Below are 23408 nucleotides of genomic sequence, written 5' to 3'. Positions count from 1 at the left end.
ATTCAGTGACTGGATGGTTCAGAGTCACCTGGTGACATCATAATGTAGAGCTGTGTATCATCTGCATAGTTCTTCAAACATTTCCTTGAGCTCTAATTCCTGTACCTCCAGCTGAAACATGAGTGATTTACAATGTCCAGACATTCCAGTGTCTTCCAATAAATGTATTCATAACATCCAAATCTGTAGTATCTTGTACCAAATTCTCTCCAATAGAGCTTTAATATCAAACAATAAATGTATAAGTAATTAGACTACTATGCTGACAAAGTGTAAACTACAGTAGACTCAGATTGTACTCAATATTAACAAATTATTAACCTGTAATGTTTAAGGACTTCAGGACTTAAATCTTGGTTTTCCTTCTGCTACTGAAAGGGAAACCAATCTGTTGTTGCACAGTTTTATCTGGCATAGTTCCTTCAAGACAATACACAGGGCAAACCTGACCCATCTCTACCAGCGGCTCGCCTGTCAGACATTGAGAAGGACAAATTAACCCACTAGAGTGCACTGCCGAGAGCGGCGGATTGAAACAAACACTTTTTAACGTTAAAATAAACTGTTTATAAATCACATTATGGAGGCAGGGGCTGTGGTCGTTCATGCCGCCCCCCACAAACTGCCGCCCTGGGCGTTTGTCCGTGCCACCCATATCAGAAACCGCTACTGTGTGGAGAAATATTTCTGTCATGTCAGAATGAAGGAAAACATCAGCAGTGATTTCCTTTATGGGTCCTGGAACACAGAAATCTACATTTAAACCAGAAAAATAAAGAACATAACAGCAGAGAAATCAGAACTATGAGTCCTGATCTATCTGGGTTTCCAGAACTCTGCAGAGGATTCTGCACCAACCCAAACTCCAGCCAGTAGCGGTTCAGTGAATCTGGTCTGGACTCTGTGGAGGAGAGTCATGGTTTCAGAGACGCTGTAGAAGGACAGAATACCTGCTCTGTGGTCCAGGTACACTCCGACTCTGGAGGGAACTGGAGCTGAGATGGGGGTCCAGATGTTGTTGTGACCAAAACTAAAACTGTTTTGGGAACAAAATAATGCCCAAGATTTGTCATTAAATCCAAGTCCACATTCATTCCTCCATCCTGCTCTGCTGATATTCTTGTATGTGACTGCTATACGACCCTGAAACCCGCTCCTCTCCACCTCCCAGTAACAGCGTTACTGGGAAGTAACTCAGTACTCTCTACTCAGAACCTGACAATAATCAGTGAATCTGTTTGGATGATTAGAATAAGGCTGACATTGATTCATGTTTATCACCTTCCTGTTGCCCTCTGATAGTAACAACTGTGTGTTTGCTGTGTTTGGATCCAGAGTGATTTCACATGAGTATTTTAAGAATCCAGCTCTGCTCTGTGGTTCTGGTCCTGGCAGTAAAACATCCACATCATTAAGTCTATGTAAGATGTTTGTCCATGAGTCTCTCAGGACGTCCTGTAGTTTATCTCTGAGCTTTGACACAGCTGCTGTCACGTCCTCAAAGTATCTCAGAGGACGGCCAATGATGCTGGATGAGTGTGTCGACTTACTGAGTGTTGGCAGTGAGGGGTAGTTGAGGAGAAACTTGCTGTGATCCTCTGTGTGTGAGAGCTGCTCCAGCTCAGCGTCTTTCCTCTTCAGCTCAGTGATCTCCTGCTCCAGCTTCTCCTGAACATCTTTGATTCGACTCACTTCAGTTTCCTGCTGGGATCTGATCTGCTGCTTCACATCAGAGCTTCTTTTCTGGAGGAGACGGATCAGCTTGGTGAAGATCTCCTCACTGTCCTCCACTGTTTTATCAGCAGAGTGATTGATGGCCTCCACCTCCTGTTGAAGCAGCTTCACATCTTCCTCTCTGTCCTGGATTCTCTGCTGGATGTTTCCTCGTCTCTCCTCCAGCTCTCTCTGCCTCTCAGTCCTTTCTGCTGCAGCTGAGACTGTGATGTAGGTTTTATGTCCATCCATGGTGCAGAGATAACAGATGCACCTCTGATCAGTGCGGCAGAAGATCTCCAACAACTTATCATGCTTAGAGCAGATGTTGTCCTCGAGGTTCTTGGACCGCTCCACCAGCTTGTGTTTCTTAAAAGCAGCTGAATCATAATGAGGCTGAAGGTGTTTCTCACAGTAAGAGGCCAGACAGACTAAACAGGACTTGATGGCTTTCAGTTTTCTTCCAGTGCAGACATCACAGGCCACATCTTTATGTCCAGCATAGCAGTGGTCAGCAGGAGCAGCTTGGAGTCCAGTCTTCTTCAGCTGCTCTACTAAAGCTGTTAGCATGGTGTTCTTCTTTAGCACAGGCCTCGGTATAAATGTCTCCCTGCACTGAGGGCAGCTGTGGATCCTCTTCTGATCCTCTTCATCCCAGTGCTTTTTAATACAGTTCATGCAGTAGCTGTGTCCACAGGCAGTAGTCACCGGATCCTTCAGTAGATCCAGACAGATCAAACAGGAGAAAGTCTCTCGGTCCAGCTGATTCTGCTCCATTTCTGCTCTCAGTCACAGTGATTCTGAGATTCATTTCCTGAAAACAGAAACAGGTTTGAGCTCTTACCTGTACATCACGTGTCAGAGCAGAGAGGCTGCAGCCAATCAGCTTTACCTTCAGCCGATGCTGGATAAACGCAGCATCAAGGTGTGTTGATGCTGCGTCTTTAATGGAAAGATGGTCGGCCCTCTTGATACAAGAGAAAAACAATTTCTAAGAAAATGTCCGCTTATCAATGAATTGTTAGTCGATACAAGATCAATCATATTTAGATTAACTCATTAATTGATAACTTTCATTTCTAGTCATTTAGCTAAAGTGACTCTGAGAAATTAAATGCTGATTTTTCTTTTTTTTTGGCATATAAAATTTAAACTAGCATACTCAGAAATAGGCAAAATACCCAAAAATTGTACTCAAGTAAGACTGGCACTACTTAAACATATATTTACTCAAGTAAAAGCAAGAAGCAGGCATCTAAAAATTATCCAAGAAGAGTTAAAATGTATCTGGCAAAAAGTCTACTCAAATACTGAGTAGCTGTTAAAATTACATAATCAGACGGACCAAAATATAAAGGTAAGCAGAAATTTTGGTATTTTAAGGAATAAAATGACAATAATCCATATAACTAACAAAAAATAACGTCAGGCAAAAAGAAATGTTTTCCAAATCAGTTTCTTTAAATATAAAACTTATGAATGCAACAAAAGCTGCAGGTGTGTGTGTCTGTGTCTGGCAACTTTTTTTTTTTGTTTAAAACATATTGGTTTGTCATTCAGTGGGTAGAAAGTCCCGAAATTTTGCTGAAGTAAGAGTAACTATACCTACTTTATAATAAAATTGCTAAAGTAAAAGTAAAAAGCACAAATTAGTAAAAAATAATCCTAAAAATGCATTTTTAGGATTATTAAAAATAGTGACTCAAGTAAATGTAATTGAGTACCGTAAATGTAACTAGTTACTCCCCAACTGCGAGTGTACCAGGCCCTTTACAATTTGTAGTTGTGTATTGACACAGATTGTGCTTTAGGAATTTAGGAATTTGACAGGAAATCCAATTAAAAAATGGTGTTAGTTTTGATGAATCCATCCTCTCTAAGTTGTAGCTGCTGTGAGCGCATGTTTCCATTACTTCCACATGAAAACCTTTAGTCAGGTGTGTTTCGACATGATTGAGCTTTGTGCTGCAGACCTTGAAGAGTAATTATTGAACCGTTGCATTTCTTATCCTACAGACTTGCCAGCAATGCCGTTGCTCCACATTTCAGGTGTCTTATCAAGGACATCCCAAGGTTTGTTGGCTTCTTTTTAAAAGTGTGTCATAAGAGAAAAATCCTATAAATGAGCCTTCACAGGCTTACGGCCTCGTTTTGATGGAACTTTTTACTGTGAAGGCTTTACTAGCCTGAAAAAGACCTTGAAGGCCAGTGTTTTTGCTCCATTGGTTTTCTTTTTGGCAGTTTATGCTCCATAATAGTTTAATTATGGAGTCGCTGCCTTGGTTTATTGGACCTCAGCTAGTAAGATTTCTGTATTTTGATCAGGGTTTAAATAGTTTGATCAAGGTGTTAAATGTCTGGTTGACCCTTTGTGGCTTTGTTACAATGACAGTCTGTCAGGTTTCCACTTAAAACTTTAAAGGTGATCTATTATGCTTTCTTGAACAGGTTCTGATAAGCCTAAAGGTGATACAAAACATGTTCATTACATTTTTTTGCTCAAAATCATTCTTAGATAATAAGATTTTACGTCTCAACGGCTCAATGTTTACACTCACAGATGAAAATGGCCTCAAACAGATGCGCAATTATATAACCTTACATATTTGAAAAGCAACACTAGAGCCTACTGCACAATTAAGAGTGCAGCAGGAGCTTTCTGGATCAATCAACAATCCAGACTTTTCCGGCAGCCATTGAACAGTGCAAACATTGACTGATCAAAAGTGCTGGAATTCTGCTTGGGTTGCTAGGTAACGGACTGGGCTTTTCTAAGGTTGCTAGGTAACGGCACAGTGCCTGCTGATTTGTGAAGTTACATTTCAAAAGGTTTTAATTGGTTCCACTACAAAAACAAAATTTCACCAAGTAATTTTAGTTTGGTTTCTAGGTCAAATATCTTTGAATACTTGAACTAAGATAAAACTAACGTACAAGCAACTTTTTAGCCAGAAATATGAGCTTGTTCCTTATTATTGATGAAAAAAGCTAGATTCATTTGCAGATTATTTCACTTGTAACATGGAAAAAATATCTTCTTAATAGTGTAATAATCTGCCAGTGGAACTAGTACTTTTTCACCAATATTAAGGAAATATTTACTTAAAACAAGCTCCTGTGTTGTAAGTTTGTTTGTACACTTTAAGTGTACTGAAATATTTGCACTAGAAACTAGACAAAAATACTTGGTAAGATTTAGTTATTTTCCAGATACCAAAAACCTTAACTCATTGCCAAAAACCAGGTGAGTGCTTTTTTAAGCACTTTGGCTGTTTTTGGAAGCAGTAGGAACCTAAATGGAAGTACAAAAACATTAAAATGTGAATTTTGCATCATACCTCCCCTTTAAGTGAGCTACTTGGAGACAGAAAAACGTCTTTCGAACTAATTTGCTATCGACCAGAGTTGCTGTCGTCTTGATGATTTATTTGAAGTGAGAAGTGTTCATCACCGCAGAGGAAGATTACTCCTCCATGCCGAGACAATCCTGTCTCTTTCTGTCTCTCATCATCTTTATCATCTTCCAGAGCAAGGATCCATCAGTCCTTTCCACTTAAACACGTTGTAGTTTTTCTGTCCTTCTGGATGTTTATTGATCCACATCTTCCTTTTTCTCCTCCTGTTAGACACTCGAGGTTATTGATCTTAGTGTAAACTTTACAGTTCCTGAATTTAACTTCATATGACATGAAGCTGTTGGCTTGAGCAGAAAAATACCAGTAGAAAAATGTCAATTTAAGCATAAAAGCTTTTTTTTTGCTCAGTAGCCAGTTTTTATGGCCGTCAAAAATCATTATGTACTGAGTTAAAACGCTGTTTAAAAGGTAATTATATACACATGATGTATCGACCAAATTACCCACAATGGCTTTCCATTATACTAATAATAAAACGCATTATAAAACATGTTCCCTGTGGAATGAAACACTCCTAAAAGTAGAGATGCTTCAGTTGTAACCAGGCAGTTTTAAGCTTTATTTGTCAATATAAAAGATGAGACGCAGATTTATTAAGTATTTGCAAATAGAAAATAATAGAAAGCTTTAAGAGTTGGTAAATTATTCTGCCAAGGAAATAAATCAATTTACTGAAGATAAATGTATTTAAAAAAATAAACACATAGTTATGATCAGGAAGTAAATTATATGTTTCTTAAAGAATAAATTTCTGGTTTTCACATTACTAATAATAGTCCTACTAAATGTCAGTTAATTGATATGAAAAGTTGCTTAATAAGTAACCGGAGGCCTCCTGTGTGGATTATAACATCTGTATTTTCTTGACGTGAATGGCCGGGCTTTATGGCTGAAAAACGCATCGCAACATTGCCGTTTCATATCAGTCTATCAATAATTATTGATTCGTTTTTTGTTTTAAGTATTTGAGATACCACCAAACCAGTTAGGAGGCACAGAAGCGAAACCTAAAACTGCTGCTGCACATGTTGCTCAACAAGTTGTCGCTAGGTAACCAAAGAGTGAGTGAGTTGCTAGGTAACCAAAGAGTGAGTGAGTTGCTAGGCAACCAAAGAGTGAGACGGTTAGGTTCAATGCAATGTGAAAACGAATTGCAGCAGCTGAAAATGTTACCAATGTTGCAAATTTGGTCCCAATCCAACCAAATCAGGAAATCACCCTAAAATCCACAGTTTTCAGATTTTAATTCATTACCAAGCACCACTTTGTGTTAATCATTCATGTGCAATTCATGTGAAAAGCCTTAAAGTTTGTGACTCTTATATGAAAATAGAGAAAGAATTTCAACGTCTATGAATACTTTTGCAAGACAGGAAACATCGCCAGAAACAGAACGGAAATATTTATCTCCTCTTTTAAAGATTTGCTTGTGATCGGTGTGATGCATTCAAATAAAATGATAAAACCAGATCTAGATAAGTCTTTGTTTTAATGTTACTGCAGTGGAGTTTTTATAAACTTTAATGGTCTCTGGTGATTTTCTTTTTACCGTAAACCGAGTCGTTTTGGTTTGATCCAGTTTGACATGCGTACATGTCGGGTGTTTGACATTTTACTGGATGTGAGTGAGAATCTGGGACTGTCGACAGGAAAACATGCAAACACTTTGGATTTCTGTCATTCGCTTCCTTCAGGATACAAGTCAGCACTCTGACTAATCCCGGCCTCTCTTCCGCTTTGAGGCTTTTTATCTTAAAGCGCTGGAAACTTTATTATCCGTATAAGTGTGGGAATTGTAGCTTACGGGAACCTTGGTGCTCATCGAAAATTTTACACCTGGTGATGCAATCTCTGGTAAGGCAGCACCAACTAAACCTGATTTAAACTCCAAGTCCCTCAGACATTTTTCCTGTCAGATAATGCTGGGAGATTGGGAACCAACATGAGGTTTCATCCTTACTGGTTCCCAGTAGATCTGGTTTTAGGAGATCATCTTTTGTGAGGAGATTAACCTTCAACATAGTGAAATCCTGCGACACTGGAGGTGTTATCTAAAACTGTTAGGGCTGTCAAAATCAACGCGTGCGATTAATCTGAAAATTTTAACTCATTAATCTTACATAATGCAGATTAATGCTGAGTTATTCAGTGATCGATAGATGAAAATTAAGAAATTTCTATTCTGCTCTGGATAAGGTTAAGTGTTCAGTAAAATGGAAACATACCTGACAGCAATACCAGCTGCATATGGAAGACAATCAGGGCCACTAAAAAAAATTAAAAAATTAAGATTTTAATCTTAAACTCAGAAATCTGACCATAACTGCAGGATTTTGTATAGTTTTTTGTCACAATTCTGAATTTTTTCAGAATTCTTACCCTGATACCAGAATTTTGACTGTTTTTCTCTGAATTTTGACTTTTTTTTTTCTTTTTTAAGAATTTTGACCCTACTCGCAGAATTCTGACCCTAATCTCAGGAATTTTACTTTTCTCAAAATTATGACTTCTTTTTTAGAATTCAGAATTTTTTTTCCTCAGAATTTTGACTTTTCTTAGAATTTTAACTTTTTTTTAGAAAATTCTGACAGTTTCAAAATTTTGGCTTTTTTCAGAATGGTGATTTCTCTTTTATAGAATTTTGACTTTTTTTTTTTTGAATTCTGACCTTAATCCCAGAATTTTGACATTTTTTTCAGAAATCTGACTTTAACCTTCTCAGATCAAAAGTCAGAAGTCTGTTTTTCAGTATCCTAATCCTCTTCCGCAGCCGGAGAGGAGAATAAAATCTGTGAAATAGATTTTAATGGACTTCATAGCTCTTAGCCCTGAATGCAATATAATCACTCAGCTCAACCAGATATTGAGTTTTGTGCGATAACGTATGCACACATGATCTTCATTATGTTTTTATGTAAAAAGTCCTATTTTCCCTTCCAGAAGGATAGTTCATTTCCCTGTGATTTGCCTCAGTGTGACTGTATTAAACCTTCACTGTCTGAATATTAATAAGCATTTTGTGATTTCGTATTTTCAGCACAGCGGCCTGCAGGACCTCAGCAGAGATGAATGAACTAATTGATATGTAAATAAGGGAAGGTGTGGCAAATAGAGTTCAGGAAAGAAGAAGCATGAATCTGTAAAGCTGGAAATTGATTTTCGTTCCCCTTTGAGCTTCGTCTTTCTTTCTATTTTAAATCCACAGACATGACAGCTCTTTGTTTCTCTTGCAATCAGCCGAGGATGAAGTGAACTCAGAGCTGCATGCTGGTTTAAGTTACATTATTTCACCACATTTTGGTTCCAAGTTCTTAACTGGAATGTTTAGCCCAGTTTTTATTATTATTTTATCTCTCTTTTATGATTGAAGATAAAATCCCTGAAATAAATCATAGCTTTCATCTTCAGTTTTCATCCCGGTTCCAGATGTTCTGCTGGGTTTCTGTGAGAACATGAGGTCTTTAAAGTTGTTTTCTTGATCCAGATAGGTGCCTTTAAACATTTCTAAAATTATTTTTTATCCTGATTTAAACACGGAGATGAGACGCGGCAGTTTATTCACACTCAGGGAAGATTTGAAGAGAAATAAGAGACGGTTTGTAGTAAAAATAAATATGTGCAGCTGGGAACGGGTTACGTTTTCCTCCTCTTTTCCCATTTCTTTTAATAACTGGTGGTAAAATAGTTTATCAGCAGGATTTGAACAGCTTTGACTTGATAAATGGACTGCATTTATATAGAGGCTCTACTTTCTGTTCTGCTACTGAACGCACTTTATCAGACACATTTATTCCTTTACAAAGGAAGTAGAAAAGTGATTTTTCTTTCACATATTTACCATGAACTGTCCCACATTTAGACCATTTGTCTAGACCAATGATTAATGCAGGTTATTGTTAAACCTCAGAATCTGAATCAGGTTTGTTTCCTTGCTGTGTTTGTCCAAAATCACAAGGAATGTGATTTTGGTAAAATCAAATTAATTAAAAAGTAATCGAACTCTGGCGTTATGATTACAATTGCACATTAGGCTCATTGCATAAAAGAAAAAAAAACAAAAACGAGTTAATTCTTGCCAATGAGGGCACCTGAGTTTTATTTCTGTTATTGAACAAAGATTTCTGTTAATTCTCGAACGCTTTCAGGCTGAAAGCGTTTGAGAATTATTTTGAAACTTTGACAGTTTATTTCTCAGAAATCTGGTTTGCCAACATTCAAGTGGCCGTATCATTTTTTGATTTTCATGCTGGCCGCACTTTGGACACCCCTAATGTGAATGTTGGATTTAAAATCAAGTATTTCTTTTCGCGGCTTCTTGGGAGAGACATAAAGAAAAAAATCACAAGAGGAAACATCCAGATTCAGCAGAAACCTGGAAGGACAGACAGTAATGTTCTGCTGTTTGTTACACCTGTTTTGTTTCTTCTCGGATCGTTTTTTTTTTTCATGTTTCCCAATGTGGTCCAGCAGATGTTTCCCCTCAGATTGGTTACTGTTCTTCCTGCTGGTAATTAGAGGTTAGGCGGATCCAGGCTGCTTCCCTGGAACATGCTGCAGATGACTGACAACTTGTGTGCTTTTGAAGTGTGTGGTTGCACTCTCCCCTCTCCCCGTCGCTGTTTTTCCTCTACAGTTTCCTCGGCTGCTCACTCTGAGACAGTTGCAGGGTGAATAAATGCTAATGAATGGAAATACTCTGTGGTGTGTGTGTGTGGTTCACTGTAAGGGGAGACGCTGGATGTATATCTGGCTGTTTAATAAAGCAGCACAACTTTTCTTTTATCTGTTTTTGCTTGAATTGGCGCTGCCAGCAAATACAAAGCTTAACGTCTGACTTTGATTTAACTCTGCAAACACGAACGTCTGATTTATTTTTGCAAGTGTGCGCAGTTCTGTTGGAGTAAGCACAAGTCACACATGTGGCTCAGGTGTGTTTCGTTTATTAATTTTTCCGCTGCAACTGGATTACAGTTCAGGTTTATTTACTATTAGAGAAGCACAAATTGAGTTTTAGATAATGAGCGTCTTGGATGTCAGGATACGGTGCTTTTATTCTGCATAGAGCTGGAACCAGTCCAACCTGTTATCAAGGCAATTTTATTTGTGTTGCACATTTTTAATTCAAAGTTTTTTACATGATGAGAAGGAAAATTAAACAAGATCTTTAGATATTGCTGGGAAATTAGTCCTTTAATCTTAAAAATGTTCTTCAGGCGTTAGAAGGCTGACTTTGTAACCATCTTTATGTAGCTCTGAAGGTTCAAGTCCATCACTACACCCAGATTTCAACCCTGATTCTTCCAGAATCATGTATAATTTTCTTTCTACATCACAATTGTATACCACTTTGTGTTAGTCTCATAAAATCCCAATGAATTGTGTTCATTTGTGATTGTAATGTGACAAAATATGGAAAGGTTCAAGTGTTTGCAAGTTGTTATATTGACAAAATTAGTCATTTTAACCTTGTTTGTATAACCTTTAATTGTTTTCATCAAAAAAATTACTCATTGTTGAGGGAAAAAAGCCTTTTGGCTAATTCTGGCACATTTACAACAAATAAATTAAATTTAAATCACTAGTTTCTGGCTGTGCGCTGACTTTTGAGCATTCCTCCTTATTTCCAAAAATCTATAATTTCAGTTTTGTTTCCAGTCAGCTGAAGAAAGATATGTCAGCTTCACACATTGATTTTTTCTAAACATCTGCTGAACACATGAATGGTTTCACAGCCCATTCATGTAAAATTACATTTTTATCCAAAATAGTTTAAACTCTAACAGATTGGCTGGAAAGCAACAGCGAATAACAGTTTTCAAGTCTTTCATTTTGCCTGGACTTTGACAAGGCCGCTCCAACACATGAATGAGCTCCAACTGTATGTTTACTCTTGATGGAGGGTGAAACTCCAAGTGTATTCAGGTTTTTCTGAGCTATTACAAGGTTTTCTTCCAGAATTGGCAGGTATTTACCTCCATGTTCTCATAACTTCAGCTCACTTTCCCTGCTCCTGCCAAAGTATGGTGTGTTCAGGGTGAAATGGTTACTTTTTTATCCTCATCTGACCCAAGCACCAGATGTTCTTCCAGATATTTTCTGAGGTATCAACTGTAAAATAGGAAAACATCTAGGAATGTGAACCTTTTGCGATACATAGTTTTACTAAAGTTGTTTTTAAAACGTTCATCTTGTCTTGTTTTGTTCCAGATATACAGATGTAGCCCCATTGTTTTAGACCATTCAGAGTAGCACAGTGCTTAAGTAACAAGAGCATCAATTTAATTGCTAAAATTGAACGTTTTATTCAAAAGTCATATTTCAGATATTTTTATACACTTCCCTTTAGATCTTTGCTGCTTCCAAAAACAATCCAAGTTCTTACAAAAACACCCACCCGTTTTTTGACAATAAGTTTTTTTGTTGTCTGAAAAACGAGTTGTTTCATTTTACAGGCACTGTACCGTACCTAGCAACCCCTGCCAAACCCATCCTGTTACCTAGCAAAGCTCCAGTACATTTGGTCAGCTGGTTGCTTGCGCTGTGCGATGACTGCTGGAAAAGACAAGTGTTACTGACGTAATATTCAGAAACCACTCACTGCAGTCTTGATGTGTGCAGGAGGTTCCACTGGTGCTTTTCAAAGATGTGCGATTGTGTAATTGTGCTTCTATTTGCAGCCTTTTTCATGTGCAGTGTAAACGTTGAATTAGGGGGCATTGCCAGGAGCAGCTTATTTGGATTTAAAATGACAAGATGCACTAAAACAAACTAAAATCTGATTATCTAAGAATGATTTTGTCCAAAAAAAATTTATTGAACATCTTTTGTATAGCCAGTAGACCTATTCTAGCCTGTTCAAGGAAACATAACAGGTCTAACTTAAAGGAAATTCATTTTATTTTCTGGTATGTAATGAAGTACTATAATGAAAATATGAATCCAGTTAGTTAATTTGCCAAGAATTGTTTTTGCTGGTGTATATAACTGTAGCTTTGCTGCTTATAGTACGTTCTGTAAGTAGAAACATCAACATTGTTAGCTAAATGTGGCAGATATTCTGATCTTGACCCACAATGGGTCCTTATAGGCTCTCAGGTTAAACCAGACCCAGATATGTGGCAGAAAAACCCATCCAGTCTGAAATGATCTGGGTCTCAGTCTGGTCGGCATTTCACTTTGTTTATATTTGGTCCGCATTGTGTGTTGGTATTTACTCCTCCTGCCTCATCCGTCATTTCGCCGTGGCCTTCCTGGTGGAATATATCACTACATCCACCTCCATCTCTCCGTGGACTTCACCCTCCTCCACCATCCTGCCACTCTCATCCCCCTTCGCTCATATCCTCTCCTCCCAGTTGTTTCCACCTCATCTCTGTTTTGCTGGAGGCCATTTTGGTTTCTGAGGGGACTTCTCTCTGTCATCAATTTCCTGCTTGAACCGTCGGTGTGAGAAAAGCACATCGGACCCCCTCACCCTACCGGGTTGATTTACTCAACAGCGTCTTTGAGGCAGTGAAACCCTGAGCCTCCAGGTTGTTTTGGTTCATGCTGGGAACTTCTAATGGTCCGCTGGTGAGAAAGGAGTTGGGAACGTAGCTGACGTATGAACAAATTAACCATCGGAGCACAGCCTGGTGCTTCACACTTATAAACACACACAGATACTGAAATTTCAGCTTTAAAGGTGTGTATTAATTCCCTTTTTAGATGTGTTCACACCTGCAGCTTCAAATAGAAAAGAAGCAGCAGGATGTCGCTCTGGAAAAATAGGAAGCGGTAAATTAAAAGAAAACTAGTGAAGAGTAGGTTAAAGGCAGTTTTCTGCAGGAACTGACCAGAAAGTGTGTTGTAGTTTGTTTAAATTCAGTGCGAACCAAAATAGCGAACTCTGTTCTGCCTAAAACCCTCAGTTTTAGGCAGAATCCTAATTTTGAATCCTAATTTGATCACCAAGCGGACTGGAGACCGCTCCAAAAGCAGGAAGTGGACTACAGCGCAGGGCATTCTGGGTAAATGCAACCAAAACAAACAAGAGAGTCTAATGCTGGTGGGAGGAATTGGTTATGGTCTTTTACCGATGACTAAAGCGAAATCCTGCAATGCCAAAATCTGATGCCACTCCATTTTTGTTCACATTTCGTGAAGAAGGAAGTAGCGCTCACATAAATTTAATTTACTAAACATTAATTGGAATTTATTGTGGCAACAATAAAGGACAATTGTTATGGCAACAAATTTATCAGCCCAACAGCAGATTTGGGCAATAATTATTTCAATTTCCTGACAACATGTCTTGCATAAATGTCACATTTTCTTATTTTTCTCATTCATAAAGGAAACGAACTTTTAAACGGCAAAATTATGAAAGAGGATGTAGATTTTGGGTTATTGAGCATCACCGTTTTGCAGCAAACACCCAGAGCAGATTTCAGTTTTTTCTCATTGCAGTGTTTGGTCTTTTAAAGTCGTGCTGTTAATCAGCCCAGAAGCTCATTGGTCGCTTGTTTAATTGCTGTCACATAAAACGCGTTGAGATGAACTGTCCACTGCAGAACGGTGCTTAACCCATCTGTGCTTTTCAGGTGAATGGAGCAGACAAACAATATGCATTACTGTTGGAGTTGGATCAAATTACGGCTGAGCCATTATGCAGTAACTCTGCTTTGATAGAAAAAGTCATTAAATGCAATGAGTTGCAGATGTTATCAGACTGATTAGCCCTCCATTTGCTTTCCAATCACCTTTAAACTGCAATTATTATGAATCAACACACATTGTGACCTTGGTGTGTAGAGGAATTAACAGTCGGTGTCGCATTGTTCATGATGCCTGCAGAGAAACGGCAGGAATATATTATTAAAACTATTTAAACTATTTACAATACGGCTAATAAAATTATTTAGATTACCACCTGCCTTAGTGGCTGCTACTACATGTTATTTTTTATGGTTTTCACAAGGGAGTTTTATATTTGAAATTCATGGGATTTTTCTGCAAAGGTGACAAAACACAAACACAGAAATGCTCTTTGAGAAACTAGCATCTGTTTTTATTTTGCTGGAAAATGTAACTAGAGCAGCGCAAAATAAATGCAATTAAAATCACACATGAATAAGTGTGATTTTAATTGCATTAAAAAACAGGCCGCAGCATCATCCTCCAACTACTTCCTGTTTTCCTCTTTGTCGTTTACATCAGTAGTAACATCCAGTTGTTGATCATGTGACACATGCGAAGTGTAAAAATGTGTTTCCATTCCAGTTTTTTTCCCAAAATAAACCAATTTAAGCATGGCCAAAAAAACAAACCCCACCTCATCCTTTTTATCAAAAACAAGTTTTGTTTTTGTTTTTTTAATTGCTATGTTTCCATTTTTTTCATTTTTTAAAATCTCTTTCTCTTTCTTACTGTTTATTCAATGACACATGCAGTTCTTATTTTTTATTTTATTTATTTTTTCTTTAATTATGTAAAGCACCTTGAAATGCCCTGCTGCTGAAATGTGCTATATAAATAAAATTTGATTTGATTGATTAAACAAATTTATTTTCGAAATGTCAAATTGCGCATTTATACGGTCAGTCGAAACATGCCTACTGAGAGCTCATGTTACCGTGGACAAAATTGTGAAAAACAGTTGTACGTTGACATGTTGGCTAATGTTAAAAGCATGGTGGGTAACCATGGCAACCAGTTTAAAGGCAGGTTGGCTTTTTCTGCAGTCAAGTTGTGTGCGCATCCGCCGTGTTTACAAATAGTCCACCCACATAAACAGTCGTGTTGCTTATCATTATAAGCTCCCTGTTAGTGGTGTGTTTATCTATATGGTTTTCATCGTTCCGGTGTAGTTTCCCTCCGACAGCGTGAAAGGGCTGTGAACTGTTTCTGACGTGTTCTCAGTGGACCAAACATCAGCTGTTTCACTCCCACCTGAGAAAACCTTCAACACTTTCCATTCATCTTCACCATCACAGACAAAGCCCAGAACCTTCGCCGGCAGATAAACGCTCAACTCAAAGAAATACACCAGAGAACGATCCAGCTGCACCCTGAATGCACCACGGACCGTCGGTGTAAAAACTCAGAGCGCACTTTTTACCCATTTTTTTATTTTCCATCTCTTTTCGTTGTTCCTTCTCCCTGGGTGATTGCTGTGACCCAGACGACTCAGCCAGCGCAGAATACAAACAGACTGATAATGGGATCTTACTGGGGTTCTCTGGAGAGCCTCTGTGGTGAAAGGAGGAGAAAATGGAGGACAGATGTGGATGCTGATAGTATTTACAGAGGAAATAAGAAAAGGTGCAGGCATGGCATGTTTTAAAACTGTATTTTATTAGTTTTCTCATTTCATTTGGTATTCTGCTAACAGACTGCACTGAAAAAAATACAAATCCTACCAAATGTTATTGCCTAGTTTTTAGTTTTAGTCTTGGTACACTTGAAATTAGAGAAAACTAACATACAAGCAGCTTTTCAGCAAGATATGGGAGATATAGGCGCTTGTTTTAAGTCAGATTATTGATGAAAATGTATTTCTGATTATTTCACTTTTAACTTGAGAAAAATGTCTTGTTATAAATAGAATAACTCCGCTGGGGTTGCTAAGTAACGGGTTTGGACTCTGCTGGGGTTGCTAGGTAACGGGGTTGGATTCTGCTGGGGTTGCTAGTAGGGGTTGAACGACTACATATTTTTTAAGGTCGACTACATCATGATAATAGTCGAGTCGATGTCGACTAGTCGCGGTGACGTCATAGTGACGTAAGCGCAAACCGCTTCACAACTACTTGGAGGCTTTATCAGCTAAATTCACGGCTAATATTGACCCGCCTCCCGCTTTTACTCAGTCTTTTATGAGGAATTAAAGAGCAATAAACGGATCATTCTTCGTGAGCGGCGGAGAAAAGCTCGTTGCACAAAGTCGGGTCTGACTTTTATTTTTTTTTCCAAACACCGACTGATGCTGATGATCTCTGGATAGCTGCACATTTAGGAGTCAAATTATCACACTGACCACAGTGGTGCTTTTGGAACATCACAAACCAAACTTATTATGAACGGATCCCGTTTGGTTGCAGTTGAATTCAACTGCTTCCTGCTGCTCCTCCTCCCGATGCTCCGCTGATCAGCAGCGGCTCTCTGAACCGACGTGCAGACGGCGGCAGACATCGCCTCTATCAGACCCTCAGGATGAAGCTTGGACTTAGTTTCCAGATGTAGTCAAACCTTTTCTTTACAAGAGACGCTGATCAGTTGGATGGATCAAAAAGCCTGAGATCATGACGCGTTGTCGCACATTACTCCGGTAGTCTTTTTAGGATTTTTTCGGCACTACTTTATTTAACAGCAATCTGACTGTAAGGGGGCGGAGAGAGCGGAGCGGGGCCTGGGCCCAGCGAATGGAGGACGGGAGTCGGACTCCTGCCTGCCGCGGGCTAAAGTCTCTGTATGCGGGGCGCCGCGCTAACCACTGCGCCGCGCAACGCCCCTATTGCGGTAGCCTGTGATGTAATTTACAGTTTCACTTTGTTAAATTATTTACATTTTTATACGATTTGAACTTTCTGTCGAACTCACCTAGTCCACCTTCTTTCATTTCCTTGGAAAAATCTGTTTTGTCACGTGATTGCGACTAGTCGACTGGCCCAGAAAAAAGTCATTGCAGAGAAAAGAATCGACTAGTCGACTAGTCGACTAATTGGTGCAACCCCTAGTTGCTAGGTAACGGGGTTGGACTCTTCTGGGGTTCCTAGGTAACGGGTTTGGACTCTGCTAGGGTTGCTAGGTAACAGGGTAGGGCTTTGCTGGGGTTGCTAGGTAATGGGGTTGGACTCTGCTGGGGTTGCTAGGTAATGGGGGTTGGACTCTGCTGGGGTTGCTAGGTAACGGCACACTGCCAGTTGAAGGTGACTCTAGAGGTTTTTGAAACGGCTCATTTTCCATGATAAAACATGAACTTATTGGCACATTTAAGAAAGGATTGACCTAAAACAAACTTTATTTTGCTGAAAAGTTACTTGTAAGTTAGTTTTGTTGTATTTGAAGCTTACTCAGATATTTGCCCTAGAAACTTTTGTGTTTTTGCACTGATAAACTTGCTTTGTGATTTAGTTTTCTAAAGTTGATATTTTGAATGTAGGAGTTATTTAATGTGTACATTTGTAGAACAATTATGTTTTATGAATATAGAACATCCGGAAATCTTCCTACTTAAAAACATATATATTATGTAGTTTTGGGTTTTACAAAAACTGATATTTTACCAGGATAACTTTTGCATAAACAGGAAAGTTCAAAATGTTGATGAATGGATTTTCTGTTTTGTAAAGATCAAAATAGTAATCACACCAAATCAGGAACCTTCATGCTTAAATTAGCATTTTGAAATTTAAGTCATAGTATTACGAGAGTCAATAAAAGAATAATGTTGCAATATGAGGCTAAAGTTATAATTTTATGAGGATAGTCATAATATTTTGAGATTAATGTCAGGAAACCCAGTCTTACAACAATATTTTAACCAAAACGTTTTCTACAAAGAAATAAAAGCTTTGAACTGAAGGCTTTTCTTAATAATCTGTAATTTACTTTGGTGTTTATAGATTTAAGTCTATAAGCACCAAATCTCATTTCTTGATTGATCGTCTTCCTTATTGACGGTATTTATGTTGGGAAACAGTTTGAGCCAGACTGTAAAAGTGATGGACGCCATCAGCGCCGCTGCCTCTGCTCAGGATATTGACCGATGGTTGGGAGACAGCGGATGAGACTAATGAAATATTAAAAGGCAAGAGACCAGAGTCCATGTTGGGCCCTAAAACGCAGCGACATGAGCTATTGAACCCAGGCTTTTACCACCGCAAAGAGTCCCGCCATCGATCCGGGGACTCTCTGTCTGCTGCGTATTTTTACGATTAGACACTGATGGTAAAAGCTCTTCAGAAGTCAGGAGGTTTTTATTTTATTTTTTAATCTTTTTTTCCTGAGGTGAGTTTGTTGGAAGGAGGAAACTGGAATATGTGAAGAGAAACCCACTTTATGGCTGACTCCAGCTTGGCATCCTGGAAACCTCATCCTCTTTATGAATAATAAAACAGGCGTTGTAAAAAAAGAAGAAGAGGAGGAAAAATCCTGGCTGACTTCACTGGCCGTCTCAGCGTTTTATGTTCATTATCTGACCTCTGCATCTCTGCCTGTTGCTTTGTACGAGCTCACCTGGATGTTAATGTGCAGCCCTCACACATCTGGATAGTTTTTATATATAAAATATATATAAAATGTGTTTCCTGTGTTCTTTTATGTGAAAACCTCAGCCAGTTTCTGCAGGTGAACTGCAAAAACACAACGTATTACCAAGTCATTTTGGTTTAAATAAGACAAAAATGAACTTAGTTACTTTTCAGCAAGAAGAAGCTTGTTTTAAGTAAAGAAATTATTAATTTTGATTAAAGTTAGTTCCATTGGCAGATTATTTCACTTATAACATAGGAAAATGTCTTATTAAAAGTAAAGTAATCTGTCAGTAGAACTAGTACTTTTTCATCAATATTAAGGAATTATTGACTTAAAACAAGCTTTTATATCTTGCTTAAAAGTTACTTGTCAGCTGTTTTAGATTTTTTTCAAGTGCACTAAGATATTTGTCTAAAATATTATATAATATTTTGTATTTTTGCAGTGATTATTTGCATCGTCTATTGTCTATTTTTTACTTAGAACGTATTGATTAAAACTTGGTTTAAAGCCTAATTTTCTAAGCATTAATTTTCACGTTGGCCTGTGATTCAGGCTTTGACCTCTGGGGAAAACGGAGGCGGAGACAAAGGGCAATTAAAATGAATAGCGTTCATTTTGTGAGGATGACCTGACCTTTGTGAGCCAGGATGACAAATAATGGAGGATGTGTAGAAAGAGAAGAGAGGATCCTCCTCCTCCTCGTCCTTTTGTGGAGTTTTGTAGAGATTTTGCAGACAAAAGAACAGGGGGGAGAAATGTCAGTGCGAATGTCAGACGGCTCACATTAAACATTAAGGGGGGATTCGCTAAGTGGCTCAAATACCTCAGCTGGAAAGAAATCCTGTGTTTTAGCTGCTTAATGTGGCGTAATGAGCGTTTTGTAGGCAGTGACTGTGAAGAACAACGAAATCTGAGGAAACAATAAAATTTTACTGATTTTAACACCCGAGTTTTTTTACAAACCTAAATTAACATATTTTAAAATTTTTACATCCATTATTGTTTAAATTAAAAGAGGTGACGTAACACTGTGTGTGAGACAGTTGTCACTATAAAACAGGATTATTTTGGACAAAATGATGTCAGAGTTGATGTGTAGTTTTCTGTTTATTTCAAAATACGTTCATTCATGATACATATTAACTTATCTGAAGAAATTCCCAGTTTCACTTGCGGGAAACTGGGAATTAGCTCATTATTGCGAGAAAATGGGAAAGTAACTCGCTATCTCAAGAAAACAATCCAGAAATTAATTCTTCTGAAGAAAACCATCGCTAAATTAGTTCATCATCTCAAGAAAACCAGAAATTAAATTATCTCGAGAAAATTGGAAGTTAACTTATTACCTGAGAAAACCAGCAGAAAAAAGCAGATGTGGGAAAAGTCCACTTTTGGCTTCCTTAGCTTTCGCTCTGGGATTTTCAAACAGGCCAGTTTATGACATCAATTTCAAATGTTTATTCTTGTATTACTTCGACTTCATTCACGTAATATTTTGACTCTGGTCTTGTAATTTTATTTAAATTTTTTGCATGGGTCTGACATAGCTTGTACTAAATGCAACAGATGTTTATAAAACTTCAGAAAACACGTTGGTTCTACTGAACTTCTCATTGTGAAATTAATTGCACCCTGCTTTCTGCTGATAATGGATACGCTTTTATTTCTGCCTTTCTGTGCGTGTCGTTTTTCTTCACCCTGCAGCGACGCGGTGACGGCCACGTCGCTGTAATTGCTGCCTTTCATCTCTGACAGTTTTTATCTCCAGCTTTGCTCTCAGTGGGGACGAGTCGTCTGTGTTTTTATGTCCATCTCTTTGTCATGATGGGCTGTTAGAGTTCAGACCCCGGGGTTTTGTTTTTGTTTTTTACCCCTGAACCTGCTCTGCTCTCTGGTTGGTGGGGGTATAACAGCAGCCTGAGGCGTGGCACTTCGTACCTTTAATAATTTGAAAGTGACGCTCTCATTGCATGTTGCATCTTCTTCATTATTTCTATTTTGTGACAGTAGCGTTGCTGAAACTCTCACCACCTTATTGCAGCTGAGCAGGGAAGGTGAGCACAGTGAGGATAATTGCAGGTGTTTTAACTTGCTTTGCCTGCAGACACACAGATGGATGCTTGTTCTCTCACCTTGTTAGGCAGCAGAAACATGCAAGAAAGCAACACATTTTTATTTAAAACTGTCTGAAATATGGAGTTTGATTCCCTTATTGTTCACTATGTAGATTCATGTATTTAGGACATTTGCTTTAGGAAAGGGCTGCCCAATATATCACAAAATAAGCTTTTTAAATGTTCATATAATTTAAAGGTGAATTATATAATCATTTTATTTGATAGATAATTCTAACATTATATTGAATATGAAGCCTTTGTACACATTTACATCATTTCCAACAGATTTCTTGCCTTTACGGCAGAAGATGGAAGTGATAAAATGTCTGAAGCATCTGATTTATGATATTATACTGATAAGTCTCTGTTGGGAAAGTTTCTAAAGAATGACTTGTTGCTAAGTCCAAAAAATTGGTCTGATAGGGTGACTGATACGGCTTAAAAATAAAATAATTTTTTTATACCAGATGCAATTTTTATCAAGATTTTTCTTGCTTTGTTTTCTATAAAGAAATTACAAACGTCAGAAAATATTTATTTTAAGTTATTTTAATGATCTCTTCTGATAGTTGGATGACAGAACATTAGGGCCAGGAAACAAGATTATAGTCTTAATATTAGCAGAATGAAGATAAAATTTTACTATAAAAAAAAAAAAATTACAAGAAAAAAGTCATTTTAATGAGGAATAAAGTTGCTGAGATGTAATATCTTCTCAGTTTGAGTGGTTTGATGCTGATGTGTTAGCAGATAAGAGAGCTCCAGCATGTTTGGTCAGCTGGTTTTACCATTGTACAGTGGCTGCTGGAAAAGACAACAGTTTGGTTGCTGACTTACCATCCACTGGTTGTTCAGGAGGCTCCACATCTGCTTTTCAAATATGTACGGTCGTATAATTGCGCATCTGTTAGCAGACATTTTCATGTGCGAGTGTAAACATTGGGCTGGGCGCATCTTATTTGGATTTTAAGTGACATTTGTTTTATTCATCATAAAACAGATGAATCTCATTATCTAAGAATGATTTTGTGCAAAAAATTTAATGAACATGTTTTGTATAGACCATAAATCTATCCTAACCCATTCAAAGAAGCATAATATGTCACCTTTAAAGAGAATTTGCAGTTGGCTGAAATCTATATCTGCAGGTTTAACCTTCATAACTCAAATAATCCATATATACAGTAACTATGAATTCAAATTTCTTTCAAATCAGAGCTACATTGAATTAGTTTTACTTAATAAACAATAAAGACAATCCTTTCCATCGTCTACAGCTGCTCGTTTTTTGTTTTGGCTCGTTTCCTGCCCCTCCACCATGCAGGGACGGTTTGTTCTCCAACCCAAACTGGTTCACCGACAGAGAGAGCCGATCTGGGTTCATCTCCCCATCATCCATGCCTCTGGCCTGACTGGTGCCGCCCCACTGGGAGATGCTCACCTGTCACCAGTAATGAGAGCCCCCCTGCTGAAGAAGGGGTGAGGGGCTGGGGAGAGTGTTTGGATGCAACAAGATGACAGCGCTTTCTGCATGATTGATTGTAGATGAAGAAAGCCAGAACGCCGGGGTTTCTGTTGGGAATAGTGCATCCTCTTGGCTCCTGCAAAGGCTTGTAAACCATCCGACAAACGTGACATATTATGTTTAAGATCTACCGTTAGTGTTCGAACTTTTTATAAAAGCTGGTGCAGGCAAAAACATGTAGACATAAATATAGAGTAAGTGATTTTTAAGCGATGGGAAAAAAGGGATAAACTGGATAATAAATCAGTAATATATATTGTGATAGAGACGTGATCAATATCAATAGATATGACTGATAAAATATTCAATAATCAATTAATAGAATATTAACCGCACAGCATTCTAAAAATATTTCTGTTTAGTATTCCTGCTATGAGTGTAACTTAGTGATGCTAGAATCAGAGGTGAACCTAGATTGCTTTGTGAGGACAGGAAGATTTACTGTTTTAAAACAGATATAATCAATACAGAGTTCACATTTTAAACTGGTTTTGGCATATTGTTTTAAGAGTTACCTTAGATAACCACACAACATTACAAAATCAGCCGTCTGTCATTTTCCAAGGTGAGAGCTCAATAGGAAAAGAAAATTGGTATGATACATTTAGTCTTTCTGTTTTCTGATTAAAAACTTGAGGTGCTTTCACACAGGATAGTTCAGTAAACTTGGTTCAATTGGACATCAAAATTGCAACATTTGTTACATTTTCAACTGCTGCAGTTTCCTTTCTCGCTGCACTGTCGAACAAACCAAAATAATTTAAAAACCTGTCCCCCTCCTCGCCTGTGGGGGCGCTGCACCAAGAAACACAACACGAAAACCCTTAAAGAAGACATGAGTCTGACTTTCTGCTTCACAAAATATAAACAAAATGAAGAGGCTAGTGCTAAGCTAGCATGCTTGTTTTGGTTTTGTTTACCCAGAATGCCCTGTGCTGTAGTTCGTTTCCTGAATTTGGTCCGCTTGGCGTTCTTAAATGCATTTGAACCAGAGTTCCCTTTAACTGAACCGAGACGGAGGTTTGTAGGCAGAGGTCTCTTTTTGTTCTGCATCAGAGATCGATTTCACATTCACACGTTTGTAATGAAAACACAGCTGCTGTTTGATGATCAGGAAATGCCAATGAAATAAGAGTAAACACAGGAAACATTATCAGGTTTAAGAAAAAGAATAACCTTTGTAAATTTTAAGATATAGGGGAAGAAAGAGACAATAACTAGTTATATTTACCCAAACAAGAATCCTTGCCCGTTTGTTGAACATCTCCTTTGCATTGGAATAGACTACTCTGCTGTTAACAGGGAGAAACGTGAAAACAAAGCGCATGCAGAAAGCTGCAGCGGTTGTTTCTAAGCAGATCTTATGTTTCTGTGTTTAGCTGTGATTCTGCTGCAAAT

At 38.1% G+C, this 23408-nt stretch overlaps 1 protein-coding gene across 1 annotated transcript; it reads right to left on the bottom strand.

Annotated features, from left to right (window-relative positions):
* Window positions 1-747: 747 nt before the first annotated feature.
* Window positions 748-2512, bottom strand: LOC106930061 (tripartite motif-containing protein 16-like). Its single transcript, XM_088004672.1, has one exon. The coding sequence runs from the start codon at window positions 2488-2490 to the stop codon at window positions 1195-1197; it is 1296 nt and encodes a 431-aa protein (XP_087860798.1). The 5' UTR covers window positions 2491-2512; the 3' UTR covers window positions 748-1194.
* Between the last annotated feature and the right edge of the window lie 20896 nt (window positions 2513-23408).

The sequence above is a fragment of the Poecilia mexicana genome, unplaced genomic scaffold (assembly GCF_051168715.1).
Source record: "Poecilia mexicana isolate PSO_F unplaced genomic scaffold, ASM5116871v1 scaffold_3, whole genome shotgun sequence".
In the NCBI taxonomy this organism is placed as follows: Eukaryota; Metazoa; Chordata; class Actinopteri; order Cyprinodontiformes; family Poeciliidae; genus Poecilia; species Poecilia mexicana.
The sequence above is the reverse complement of the archived record's forward strand: the minus strand, read 5'-3'. Positions and strand labels throughout refer to the sequence as shown.

What these genes read in the sequence shown, in the direction of transcription:
- LOC106930061 (XM_088004672.1), bottom strand. Translation starts at nt 2,490, where the DNA reads ATGGAGCAGAATCAGCTGGACCGAGAGACTTTCTCCTGTTTGATCTGT.